The sequence below is a fragment of the Anolis sagrei genome, chromosome 4, assembly GCF_037176765.1.
Source record: "Anolis sagrei isolate rAnoSag1 chromosome 4, rAnoSag1.mat, whole genome shotgun sequence".
Classification (NCBI taxonomy): Eukaryota; Metazoa; Chordata; class Lepidosauria; order Squamata; family Dactyloidae; genus Anolis; species Anolis sagrei.
In genome coordinates this window covers 221,388,712-221,401,239 of record NC_090024.1, presented here as the reverse complement: position 1 = coordinate 221,401,239, position 12,528 = coordinate 221,388,712, and the positions used below count along the sequence as shown (strand labels likewise).

The 12,528-nt window shown below is 39.8% G+C and overlaps 1 protein-coding gene across 1 annotated transcript in view; it reads right to left on the bottom strand.

The window, feature by feature from the left end:
* The window catches only part of SLC9A8 (solute carrier family 9 member A8), a 73,934-nt gene that overhangs the window by 24,947 nt on the left and 36,459 nt on the right, over window positions 1-12,528 (bottom strand). Inside the window, exons 5-8 of the mRNA XM_060772132.2 lie at window positions 11,543-11,626; window positions 8,870-8,971; window positions 5,304-5,338; window positions 2,428-2,571 (exon numbers count right to left, since the gene is read on the bottom strand). Coding sequence (XP_060628115.2) covers window positions 2,428-2,571; window positions 5,304-5,338; window positions 8,870-8,971; window positions 11,543-11,626 — 365 coding nt within the window. The remainder of the gene's footprint in view (window positions 1-2,427; window positions 2,572-5,303; window positions 5,339-8,869; window positions 8,972-11,542; window positions 11,627-12,528) is intronic.

Here is a 12,528-nt window from a genome sequence, read left to right as displayed (position 1 = left end):
TAATCAAGGGAGGAATGTGAGAAGGTAGATCAGGACCCTGGCTGATTATGAACCAAAAAAACAGTAAAAATAAAGGAAAAAAAACCCAGATCCTATTGATAGTAATACTTCAGAATGCCTACACAAGGTCTGCTTCTTCACCAGTATCTGATTTCTTTGGTATCTGGACCATATGCCCAATAAATTAGTTTAGGTAAAAGGTGACAGATGCGTCCCCTTCTGTAGTGGAAACTAGTCACATAAATAAAAACACTCATTCATGTCTATTATGCAGCAGTGACAGGGCAAAAAGCCTGATTTGACTTCAAACATCATACTGTCAAGCTTTTGCCAAGCCAAGATGTTATGATGAAGGACATCCTGGGTTTCAGCTCAGAGGGGTGGAATGAAAATGTTTGGTCACCTGCTACAACAGTGGTTCCCAACCTGTGATCCGTGGACCCCCAGTGGTCCGCAAGAAGTAAAATATGGTCTGCGGCCTCACCATTACTACACTGTTGCAACAAGAGCGACTAGTCTTGTGAAACCCTCTTATAGTGCTGAAGTTTATTAAATATGATTTTCTGTGGGTGAGTAGATGGCGACTACTGGATGGCTAATGTTCTGTATCATAAACTAGAACTGATGTGGTCTATGCAATGCAATTTTCTGAATCAGCACCCCAAATAACCAAACCAAATCTAAAGTTGACCAAAAACTGATTTGTAACTCTTTTGGTACTAATGTTGGAGTGGTCCCTGGTCAAGTGGTCTCTGATCAAGTGGTTCTAGTCAAAAAAAGGTTGGGGGCCACTGTGCTACAAGGAATAAGGTATGCGCTTCAAGCAGAATTAAAAAAAACAATTAAGATTTCATGCCACAGTCATGGCAATATCTTGGGTGTCATCTGGATTAGTGTCTAATGGCTCTTCTTGGAAACGGTTTCAGTTGATTATATGGCCTATTTATATGGACAAGATAATTGCACTACATATAGGCTTGAATTTTCATTATCTTTTCTTCAGAGTAAATTTAAAGATTTGGTGAGGCAAATGCGTGATTTGAATGCAATATTCCTGCTTCTTGGCAGGGGGTTGGACTGGATGGCCCATGAGATCTCTTCCAACTCTATGATTCTATGATTCTATATTGGGGGCACCTGCTGTTGGGGAACAGGGGTGCAATGCTAAACCCCCTTCTCGAGAGGACCTCCCTGGATTTAGAGACATGTAAGAACTACCATCCCACAGCAGACCCTTCCTGCTGCCTCCCCCGCCCCCAGCACTTTCTGGATAAGGTGCTCAAGGGTATGATGGATGGGCAGCTTGAACTGCTCTTAGAAGAAACAAATTATCTGGATTCATTTTTGTCTAGTTTCAAGCCAAAGTCTGGAATCAAATCTTCCCATGGTTGCTTCAATGGATAAGCTGCGCTCGGGTAAAGATGGGACAGTAATACCCAACTAATCCTTCTGGATCTCTTGGAGACGTTTGAGACTACTAACCATGGAATCTCATTGGACCAGTTCTATGAGATAAAAGCAGAAGGCACTCTCCTATGGAATGTATATTGCTGAACAGCTGGTTACCAAGAGTGGGATTGAGGAACTTCTGTTTAGCTCCATAGCTGTTAGATTTTTTTTCGTGTCAGGGGCGAGTTGAGAAACTTCTAGTCTCTTCTGGTGTGGCCATCTACAAGGACGTTGCCCAGGGGATACCCGGATGCTTTACCATTCTGTAGGAGGCTTCTCTCACGTCTCTGCATGAGAAGCTGGAGCTGACAGACAGGAACTCACCCCACTCCCCACATTTGAACTGCCAATCTTTTTGTCAGCAGTCCTGCCAGCACAAGGGTTTAACCCATTATGCTATCGGGAGCTCCAGCTGTTAGATTATGAATTACTATAGTCTCATTTGGATACTTAATAATATGAGTGATAGAATGGAATCATGTAGTAATCCAAGATGTTAGATTATGGATTACTATATGATTCTATTGTATCATTCACGTTATTAAATATCCAAATGAGACTACTTGGCAAGATCACCAATAACTTTGACGGCATCAGTATACTGAAAGCAGCGAGTTCTACATCTCTTTGTGATTAAGAATAAGAGGGATGCTGTTAAGGGGCTCAGCTAGATAACATATGGTACTTGATGAGAGCCATAACTAAAGTGGAATCTGTACAAGGTAAAGGCTTAAAGGACTATGGTTGCTATATCTGATAAATCTGGTGTAGTGACTGGCCTGGATGGGACTGAACTCCAGCAAAAGGGCAGATGCATAGCCTAAGAAGTATAGCTATAAAGCACATGCCTTTCTCAAGACCACACTCTAATTAATGGGGTGGTTTTTCTCAAAATGGTAAGACAAGAAGCAGCATTTTAAAATTTCTGACTTATTAAAAATCCCCAGAATTCGAACTGCTAAATTTGAATGCACTTACTTTGTTAGGACAATTGAGACTGCATCATTGAGAATACTTTCCCCGAAGACAAGCATGTTAAGTACAGGATCAACATTAAGGGCATTAAAGATAGCAATAGTAGCTACTGGGTCAACAGCCGAGATCAGAGAACCAAATGCAAAACTGTAAAAAAAATGAAAAGACCAGGTTTGCATATGCCCGCAAATAGTCAATGTTGCTGCATATGTGATAACAAGCAGCATTCAGCCATTCTGAAACACATCAAAATGTTTTGTTTTGTTTTGTTTTTTTAAAAAACAATAATTATTTTGACTTTTCAAACAGTAAGAAAAATGCTACTAAGACACCAGTAAGCTTTTTTCTAAAAAATAAATAAATAAATAAATAAAAATCTGTGTATATAATAAATATTACAGTATACAAATATTAGAAAGGGCAAAAGAGAGCAGCCCCACTACCACCAGAGTTGTGGAGATTACTGGGTTCTCATCTGCAGGCAACATGGGTAGGAAAGGCACTGGTTGGGATTCAGCAGTGAAAGCAAGGGAGAGTGGAGAGGAGAGCTGTTTGTTTGACTTGGGTCTCTACTCTGAGCCAAGGTTACACTTATGCCATAGTTCAATTTTTTTTATTTTGGAGTATTTTGGATTTTTTTGAAAAGGAATATTAATCTTTATAACCAGTTCATCTCGCAGTGGTTCTCAATCTGTGGATCCCCCGGTGTTTTGGCCTACAACTCCAAGAAATCCCAGCCAGTTTACCAGCTGTTAGGATTTCTGGGAGTTGAAGGCCAAAACATCTGGGACCCATTGGTTGAGAACCACTGATACAGTAACCTTTTGGAGGATATCTTGTACAAATAACAGATAATTACTGTATTTATGTGAATTGAATGTGTATTTTTTGGCTAAATGACCTTGCCAAAATTGGGTTGCACATTACAGTCTCTTAATACAGTCAAGAAAAGGCTTGGATTGTGGGCCAGCGCACACAGGAGAATCAATAGGAACATTTGCCTGTCTACCGCAAGTCATCATCGCCTTTGCATCCACCTCCTCTGCTCCTGTGACCCACCCCCTTCGCCTCCACTCCTGAGGGCCTGCCATCTTGCCAGAGCCACCTCACTGCCTCCACACCACTTTCGCCTTTGCCCTCCTTGAGCGGTGCTGGCAGGGAGGGGATGATGTAGCCTGGAAGCACAGGGCTGTGGGGGACAGCCCTGGAGAGGCGGCAGGCCCTGGTCAATGGAGGAGAGGGCATCACCAGCAGCAGAAGGAGGCGGCAGGCTCTGGTGAGCAGAGACAAAGAGGGAGCAGAGAAGGAGAAGCCATCTTGAGGCAGACAGGGAGGTGAAGGCACATGCTCCCACTACCTTTCCTGTGTGCGCGTAACTGTGCCTGCCCGCCAGCCGTTTCAGCCTTTCTTTCTATATTTCTACTTTTCCCTCCCTTCTTCTTTTCTTTCCTTTCTTCTCTCCCTTCCACTCTTCACTCTCTTCCTTTTCTTTCTTCCCTTCCTCCCTTCTATCCTCTTGTCATCTATCTCTACCTTTGCCTTTTTCTTTTCTATCCTCCTTCCATCCCTCTTTCTCTCTTCCTTTTTTTCCTCCCTTACTGCTGTTTTACTTTTCCTCTCTCATCCTTTTCTTTCTTCTTTTCTGTTTTCATTTTTTCTTTCCTTCTTTTTCTTTCCATCCTTTCCTTCCTTCCTCCTTCATTTCATTTCCATTCCTTCTCTTTCTCTTTTCTTACCTTCTTTTTATCCTTCATCCATCTTCTCCTTTCTTCCTTCTCATTCTCCTTTTTTTCCTTTTCCTTTCATCTTCCCTCCTTCCAATTTTTCCCTGTCTTCCTTTCCTTTTTATCTTCCCATTAAGGGTTCCCTGATTCCCTGGTTTTACTTTCCATTGCTGGAAGATTTGATGATCTAAAACTTTTTTATTTCTTAAAAAAGGAATTCTAAGTGTACAGGAACTGTTATACACACCTTTTTGGAACAAATTATAAAGAGTCCACATTTTGCTGCTGCGCATTACATTCGCCAAATACTCTTTTTTTTTTGTTTCGGGGTTTAGAAAATTGAGGTGCGCATTAGATTTGAAGGCACACTATTTATTTATCTGCTGTATTTATATACTGCCTTTCTCACCCCTGGGGGGACTCAGGGTGCTTTACAGCATACTAAAGGCAAAAATTCTATGCCAACATACAGTACACAAAGAAATCATAACAACTAATTACTACATATAACTATGACCTTAAAATCAATTAAAACCATTAAACATAAGACATACATACAATTTAAATATTCAGACAACCATAAAATTATCCTAGTATAAACATTAAAATCCCATGATCCAGAAATCGTATACTATAACCATTCCTAATTGTCACTGCACATATTCCTGAACTATTCTTCGTACTATTTATGTATTATATATTAGGCAAAGGCTTGATCTCACAACCATGTCTTTGTTCTCTTTCTAAAGGCCAGGAGGGAGGGTGCTGATCTAATCTTGCTGGGGAGGGAGTTCCAGAGCTGAGGAGCCACCATGGAGAGTAATCTGGCTGTTAACCATTGGACCAATTGAAGCATCTAAACAGTCTTCAAAGGCAACCCTATGTAGAGTATGTTGCAGTAGTCTATTCGGGATGTAACCATAGAGTGGCCAAGTCTGACTTCCCAAGGAATGGGTACAACTGGCACACAAACTTTAGTTGTGCAACAGCTCCCCAGGTCACCACGAAAACCTGGGGTTCCAAGCTCAGCAATGAGTTCAGGAGAACTCCCAAGCTGTGAACCTGTGTCTTCAGGGGGAGTGTAACTCCATCCAACACAGGCTGTAACCCTGTATTCGAATAAATACAGGTATACAGATGGTGCTAAAGTCTTACCTGTCAGTCATGTTGAGTTTATAAATTACATCAGCCTGGAAGGAAACCAACAAAACACAAAGCATTTTAATTAACTATGATTCTTTTACAATTGCAAATCCCATTATAGAGGCAAAAGTTCTACTGTGATGAATTATTAACCTTTCCAGGCAGAGCTTAAATATCCTCACTAATGTAGTACATTGTCATCAAAGTGCCAAAAGAGGTTTTCATGAAGACAGAAGACAATGAAGTGTGAATAAGCATTAACATGAGAGAGTACCAAGAGATTACAGCTATTCATTTATAGTTCAGGAAAACACAAAAGAAGTAGCAAACCTGCTGCAGCAATTTCAATATTTTTTACAACAAGAGAGAGCAACATTTGCTTCTCCACTAGGTTTATTCTTCAACTCCTTTACCATTGGTCACGCTGGCTGGAGCTGATGGCAGTTGTTGACCAAAGTATTGTCAAAGGCTTTCATGGCTGGAATCACTAGGTTCTTGTGGGTTTTTTCGGGCTATAGGGCCATGTTCTAGAGGCATTTCTCCTGACATTTTGCCTGCATCTATGGCAAGCATCCTCAGAGGTAGTGAGGTCTGTTGGAATTAGGACAATGGGTTTATATATCTGTGACCTCACTACCTCTGAGGATGCTTGCCATAGATGCAGGTGAAACGTCAGGAGAAATGCCTCTAGAACATGGCCCTATAGCCCGAAAAAACCCACAAGAACCTGTTGACCAAAGTACTTGGAGTTTTGGAAGTTAGCCAACCCCATTTTACAGGATCATGTATGGTATTAAAGCTGAGGTGGCCACATCCTTAGGGCCTGGGGCCAGTTTCAATCCCCAGGACCCGTCACAGACCTCCTCCACAACTAAACAAAATAACAAAAATAACCGGGAAACCACAGGGGGTGTAAAAAAATCTTTGGCGGTTGATGTTTGAGGGTCTGAGAGGGAGTTAACTACTCCTAGTCTGAAGCTTCTATTGTTCATTTCTTTCCAACTTTTTCTGTTGCCTCATTTATTCAATTTAATTAATTATAGCAGCTGTAAGTCAACAGAAGTTATTAATTGATTAATCAAAAATGTTGCAGCTGTGAAAAAATGTGCACATCAGTTGTCCTGTAGATTCAAGACTACACTAAATTTCAAGTGAGACCACCTCTAGATTCCCACGAATATTGAACACTGCTGTTGTTGTTTTAACACACTAAATGGAATGATTTTATTTCAATGATGAATCCCGATTCAAATTCAAAATGTAATTGAAATTTTATCAACTCAGTTTTAACTACTTTTTGTATACTGCTGTGCTATGACATTTTGCAAGCAAGCAAGCAAGCAGGCAGGCAGTCAATATAACAGGCATACAATGAGAAAATTTGATCTTCACCAGCTTCCTCATATCAGGGATCTGAATAAATGCTTATGTAACTTACCTCTATGGACAATGACCTTCTAAGACACTATAGTGTAGAACAGAATAAAGTAACCATCACACTGGATATGGTTTCAGTCTCTGCTTGGGGTATTTAATTGCACAGGAACTCCCTAGTGTTAATGGTTCCCACCTTTTGTGTGCTCTGGGATTTATTGATACTTTCTGTGGCTCAAAATATAATGGCACTATTCATCACTGCTTCCCATACCTTCATAAAAGATAGATTGTTTTAAATCTGCTGAAAACACAGATCTCTTTTTTGGATAACAATTTTCACTGTACCTCTGGATGTCCTTCTCAGTTTTTCCTTATGGACAGAGGCAATTCTTTAGTTTCTGAATCCCTTATGCCCTTTAGCATGCCTTGTTCCTAGGCTGGCAACACCCAACTCACTTTTGACTGTGATATTGCTCCTCTAGGAGGAACTGTCAGTCTCTGATAATTGGCTCCAACATAACATTGCCCCATTTTGCCAAAAGTTGCAAACACAGCCAAAGATACATGTCATTCCCCAGATTTTCAGAACAGTTTGACATAATTTTGCTATGGGGCCTTGAAGTGGTCCATTAGTAGGGATGCTTAGAAGGAAGGGTTGATTCCTTTTACACTCTAATAGGTGCCTGCCTATTTTTTACATCTCAAAACCAGAATTCAAACTGAAATATACCTAAGTTTCAGTTTCATTAGTATGCTTGTAAATTTTGGCATGCAGTTCTCTGATCAAGACGGCATACAGAGAGGTTATTTTAGGGAGCATGAATGCAAAAAATAAGAGGCTTTGTGCCTTAGCACAGGAGAGCTGGATTCTATCCCACATATTCTTCTGCACTGCCCACTTTACCAGGAACCAAGATCTAGCTTACTACCACATGTAATAGATTCCTTGAAAAACCACAGTGGCCCAGACAGAGTAATTATGCTTTTAAATTGTCAAGATTTTAACTGCTGCCTTTCAGTGGCAAGATTCCTCAACGAAGTCTGTAAACTGAACGTGTAGCAAATGTGAAGTTCCCTTTTCTATGGTTTGTACTGTATTTTATACCTTTTTACTATGTATATGCCAATAAAGGCTTATTGGAATGCAAAAAATACTTGTTGGCTAAAACAATACACCAAAAATCTATTATAGTGGGCAGAATTTCATTAAGACTCATGTAGGGTAATTTCCAATAGAATAATCACAGGATGTTTTAAACCTACACCTGTTGATGGACTCTATAAGCTAGCCTGCATTGCCCCCTGATGTATGGGAAGCTGCCAATTGCGAGAGAAATAAGGTTGAACACTGTGAAAGCCACCCACTAAACGGCTATCAACCTCCTCCCAGTAGACTTAAATCAAGGAGAAAATTCATGAGAACCACCACTCCTCTAAATGTTCTTCCAGCAACAGCAAGAATATCCATGTGGGCAGCAAAATCAGGCAATTCCAACTGGATACCCCACCCCCCACCCCCAACAGAGTCTTCTTCCAGAGGCAAACCAAGAACGGGCAACTTGGAAGTCCCTGAACAAACTCAGAAGCGGAATTGGCAGATCAAAAGACAACCTGGCAAAATGGCACTACCTAGAAGAATCCTCCACCTTGTGTGATTGTGGAGCAGAACATACAACTCTGCATTTGTATGCTTGTCCTCAATGCCTTGCCTCATGCACAGAGGAATAATTGTTTAAAGCTACAGACAATGCAGTCGTTGTTTCCCATTTTTGATCAAAAACCATTGAGCAGCTCGTGATCCCTTTATTTTATCAGTGTTAGATAAACTATTTTATGCAATGCTTTTGACATGAAATTAATACTACTAATAATAATAATAATAATAATAATAATAATAAACTTTATTTCTACTCTGCCTTTCCCCCCATAGGGACTCAATGCAGCTAACAAATAAACACACTTAATAAAATTTAAAATAAAATGGATACAATTATATAAACAAAAGTTGAACATTTGCAGGTGGATACAAAAGTTGAAATATAAGAAATGCCATTTAAACTGGCAGATCTATCCACCCATCCCTATCTCTTGGTCAAAGTTTTTCGAACCACAAATGGTTGCATCATCAATCATTCCTTTTCACAACCTTACTAACCAACTGATCAGATCACACCAAACTCTGAATATGCAAGAGCTCTCACCTGACCAAGAAAATAGATTCCTCCTCCAACAATGAAAGCTGAAATTGCTGTCCCAATCACAGAAAATAGGGTGATGGAGCCTATGTTTTGAAAGAAATTCCCCTACAACAAGATAAAAAGGAAAAAAAAGAAGTAATATGCAGTGAGATATAATATGAATCCTAACTTACTTAGCAGCTCAGCCACAGAACTAATCTTCACTGGTGGGACTTGACATCTGAACAAATGAGGCAGCAATAAAGTACAATTGATTAGAAAAAATGCATAATTGGACCCCTCGCTGCCAAAGAATAAATGAAGGTAAACCATGCCTTCTGAGAATCAACAGGTAAAAATTTCAGATCTAAGGGCTCTGACGCCAAGACATGATGAGGCTCATCCTCTCTTTCTCTTAGCAATCAATCACAGTGCTGACATTTTTCATTCCACCAATGAAACCAGAATCAGATCCTGGTGCTTTCCTCACCTTTTGGCTCCCACTCTAATGAGTGCTCTCAGGATGCAGACACCGGATTTGTTTCTAAAGGAGATTGTGGGGAAATATGTGCCACTTTCCTTCCCTCAGCTTAGTTTAGTACTTAATTGTCAGGACAAATGACTATTAAGTATGATTGTGGCACTGTTTGGATGAAACAGATGAGCCAAGACCAAGCAGTCTCATTCCTCTATGCCCTCAAGTCAATCAGACAAAATTATACAAAGCTTTGGCTCTCCATGCATTAACAAGCAGTGGAAACAGTGAGAGTATCTATCAGACACAAGCATGGCTTTTGAACAAGCAATTTCTGAAAGAGTAAAAATGATGGATATGTCTTACAAAACAAGATAAATGAAGCAAATGTAGATTTTCTTCTCTCTATCTTAGAAGTTTGGGTCTTCACAGAAAACCCTCACCCTTTGTTTTGACAACTGAAAGTAAAAGCTCCAGTATGCATTTAAAAACTGATTTAATTTGCCTTTGTGGGTAACCCATCATGTTTTAGACAGAATAATTTTTCTCATTTCATTTTCACATAATGGATTGGATCCAAAGTTGCAAAGATCGGATGGCTGCAAACTGAGTACTCCCATGGGGAAAAGGCTTTGGCTTATTCCACCTTATCTTACAACCCACTATGCCCCCCAATGTCTTCTCCAGATCTATCCAAACAGATGGCAATAAAAGTTGCAGGGGAAAGGAGAAATCACATAAAATTTCCACCCTTTTCTGCATGTAGGAGACCCAGTGAATAGACTAGGAATCTCCAACACACTTCTGCAGATGGAAGCCTTTTTGTGTTTCAAACAGCAAGTTTGGACCTATAAAATGAAAGCAATAAAGAAGTCAGGTGACTCACATAAATGCGAGAACCAACCCACAGCTGCACCACTTGATGAAAGGAATTTTTTGGAATAACTTCTAAAATTTAGCACAGCAGGTTAATCACCAGCTGCAGCAGCAGTATATCTTGCCATCCAAAAGGTTGACAGTTCAAAGCTGGGTCAGGGTGAGCTCCTGACCTTCATCCCAGCTCCCCACCCACCTAGCGGATCAAAAGTAGCAATGTAAGTAGATAAATAGAAACCACATTAAAGTGGGAAAATACTTTGGGCAGTCATAAAAAGGAAGAAAAAATTATGACCAAAGAAAGCTCATTGGCAAGGAAATGAAGCTACAGCACTGTCTGTGACCAGAACTGAGTACAACCTCCAAAGATGCCGAAAAGATGTGAAAAATCCTATATAATACCTCTATCTGTTGTCTGCCTTGTCATTGTATAATCAGCATTGAATGTTTCCCATATATGGGTTCTGTGATCCGCCCTGAGTCCCTTTTGCAAATAAATAAATAAATAAATAAATAAATAAATAGCTTCAAAGACACTGGGATTAAAGAATCCCCCAAATAAAAGGAAGTACGGGCATATTTCTGTTAATCAGGACTCAAAGAAGCTCCTTTTTACAAAGTGTTTTTATGTCCATGCAGCCATCTTTCTCTATTCTCTGTTCCACTTGAAGATTTTATTAGCAGATCAATATTGGGAGAATGGTGAAGGAGGGCCAAAGGTAGACCTTTGATTTTGAGTTGGAGCAGAGTGCCTGCTGTAAATGATGCAATGAAAACATTTTGAAGTTGAAAAGAAGATAATTCTACTGTCACCAATTCTACCATAGCTTGTGTGTCTGCCCACAAAAGGCAAGGTAAACAACAACCGGCTCTATAATCCCCTACGTGTGAACAGCAAAACAGAGAAAAGAGAGCAGATAAACCTGCCTCATCACTTAATCCCAGCAAGTTCTTTTTAAAAAATCTATACATTTGACTGCCAAGATGGAAAAAATGGAAGCTGATGGAAAGATGGAAAAAGTGGAAGAAAAAAATCAGATTTGGATTATTTTTGGAAGAAGGATTCAAGTGTTCTATAGAAGATTTGAAACGTTTTTGTTTACTTATGCAAGGTGGGCCTGAGTTAGTTGCTTTCATTCCACATGGACATATTATAAATTCTGAATAAAAATGTTGCTGGAACATGTTAGCTGCTCTTTTTTGTGGTGAAGGAAGCTATCTATTCTTTCCATGTTATTTGTGCCTCCAGTATCACCGTTCCTGTTAAAGAAGTGGTGCTTTGGGACATATCTGCTTCATTAGTTGGGGTATACCTGTAAGGAGATAAAGATTTTGCAACATCTCACCTTGTGTAATGAATACCCAGATTCAAATATGATTGGTGGAAGTAAAAGAAGGAAAAACATATTGGGACGAAACATTTCTTCTTCCTGCAAAACACAGCAAACAAAAGGATGACGGGATTATGAAGTGTGTGTCAAAGCCAATAATACCCCAACTGACACAAACAATCAGGCCTAAATCCATTCTCTTTGAAATATTTACCACTCCAAAGGAGGGGGAGGTTTTAAGAAGCAAAAATGCTGGCAAATGTTTATATTGCCTCATTTCCTACCACATACCAAGAGGGATGTTTGCTACCATTAGGGTAGCAAACATTCCTGGGATTACTCTTTAAATTGCTTTTCACCAAATGGCTAAAAAAAGGAAGCACTATTTGAATGGCTATGTCCAAATGCACAGCATTGGAAACAAGACAACTGTGCCAACAAAACAGTTTGTTATTTCAATTTTCACAAGCCGAAGCACACTGCAATAGATTTGGTCTTCAACTGTCCCAGATTGTGCCCTCTGTATGACAAAGATCCAAAGCAGGTGGCTTCCACATGTGCTTGGAACTCCCTGAGGCCACAACACGTGAAGGGTATGATAGGTCAACTTTCAAAAAGGGATGAATCTGGGAAATCCATCCTTCTGAATTCTTAAGATCTAATTTGCTTTCTATAGAAAACAAATTTCAAAATGCTTCCTTTGACCATCTGCATCTAAACCCCCACCCACCTAACATAAAAAGCAATGAAATACCTGATACAACTCTTTCCAAACATAAAGTTACAACACCAAAATCAGTTTGGGATAGCTCTATTTTTCATAAATTTGTATTCGGAAATTGCCGTGAACTGTTCTTACTGCAAATTTCCTTTCCTTGATAAATAATAAAAAGGATTGACCAACTCCTCCAAGATCTATAGTCCAAACAGCAAAATATCACACATATATTCTCTGGGCTTTTAGGACATGAAAGAGAATTTTCCAGGGAAAAGCTGCTTCC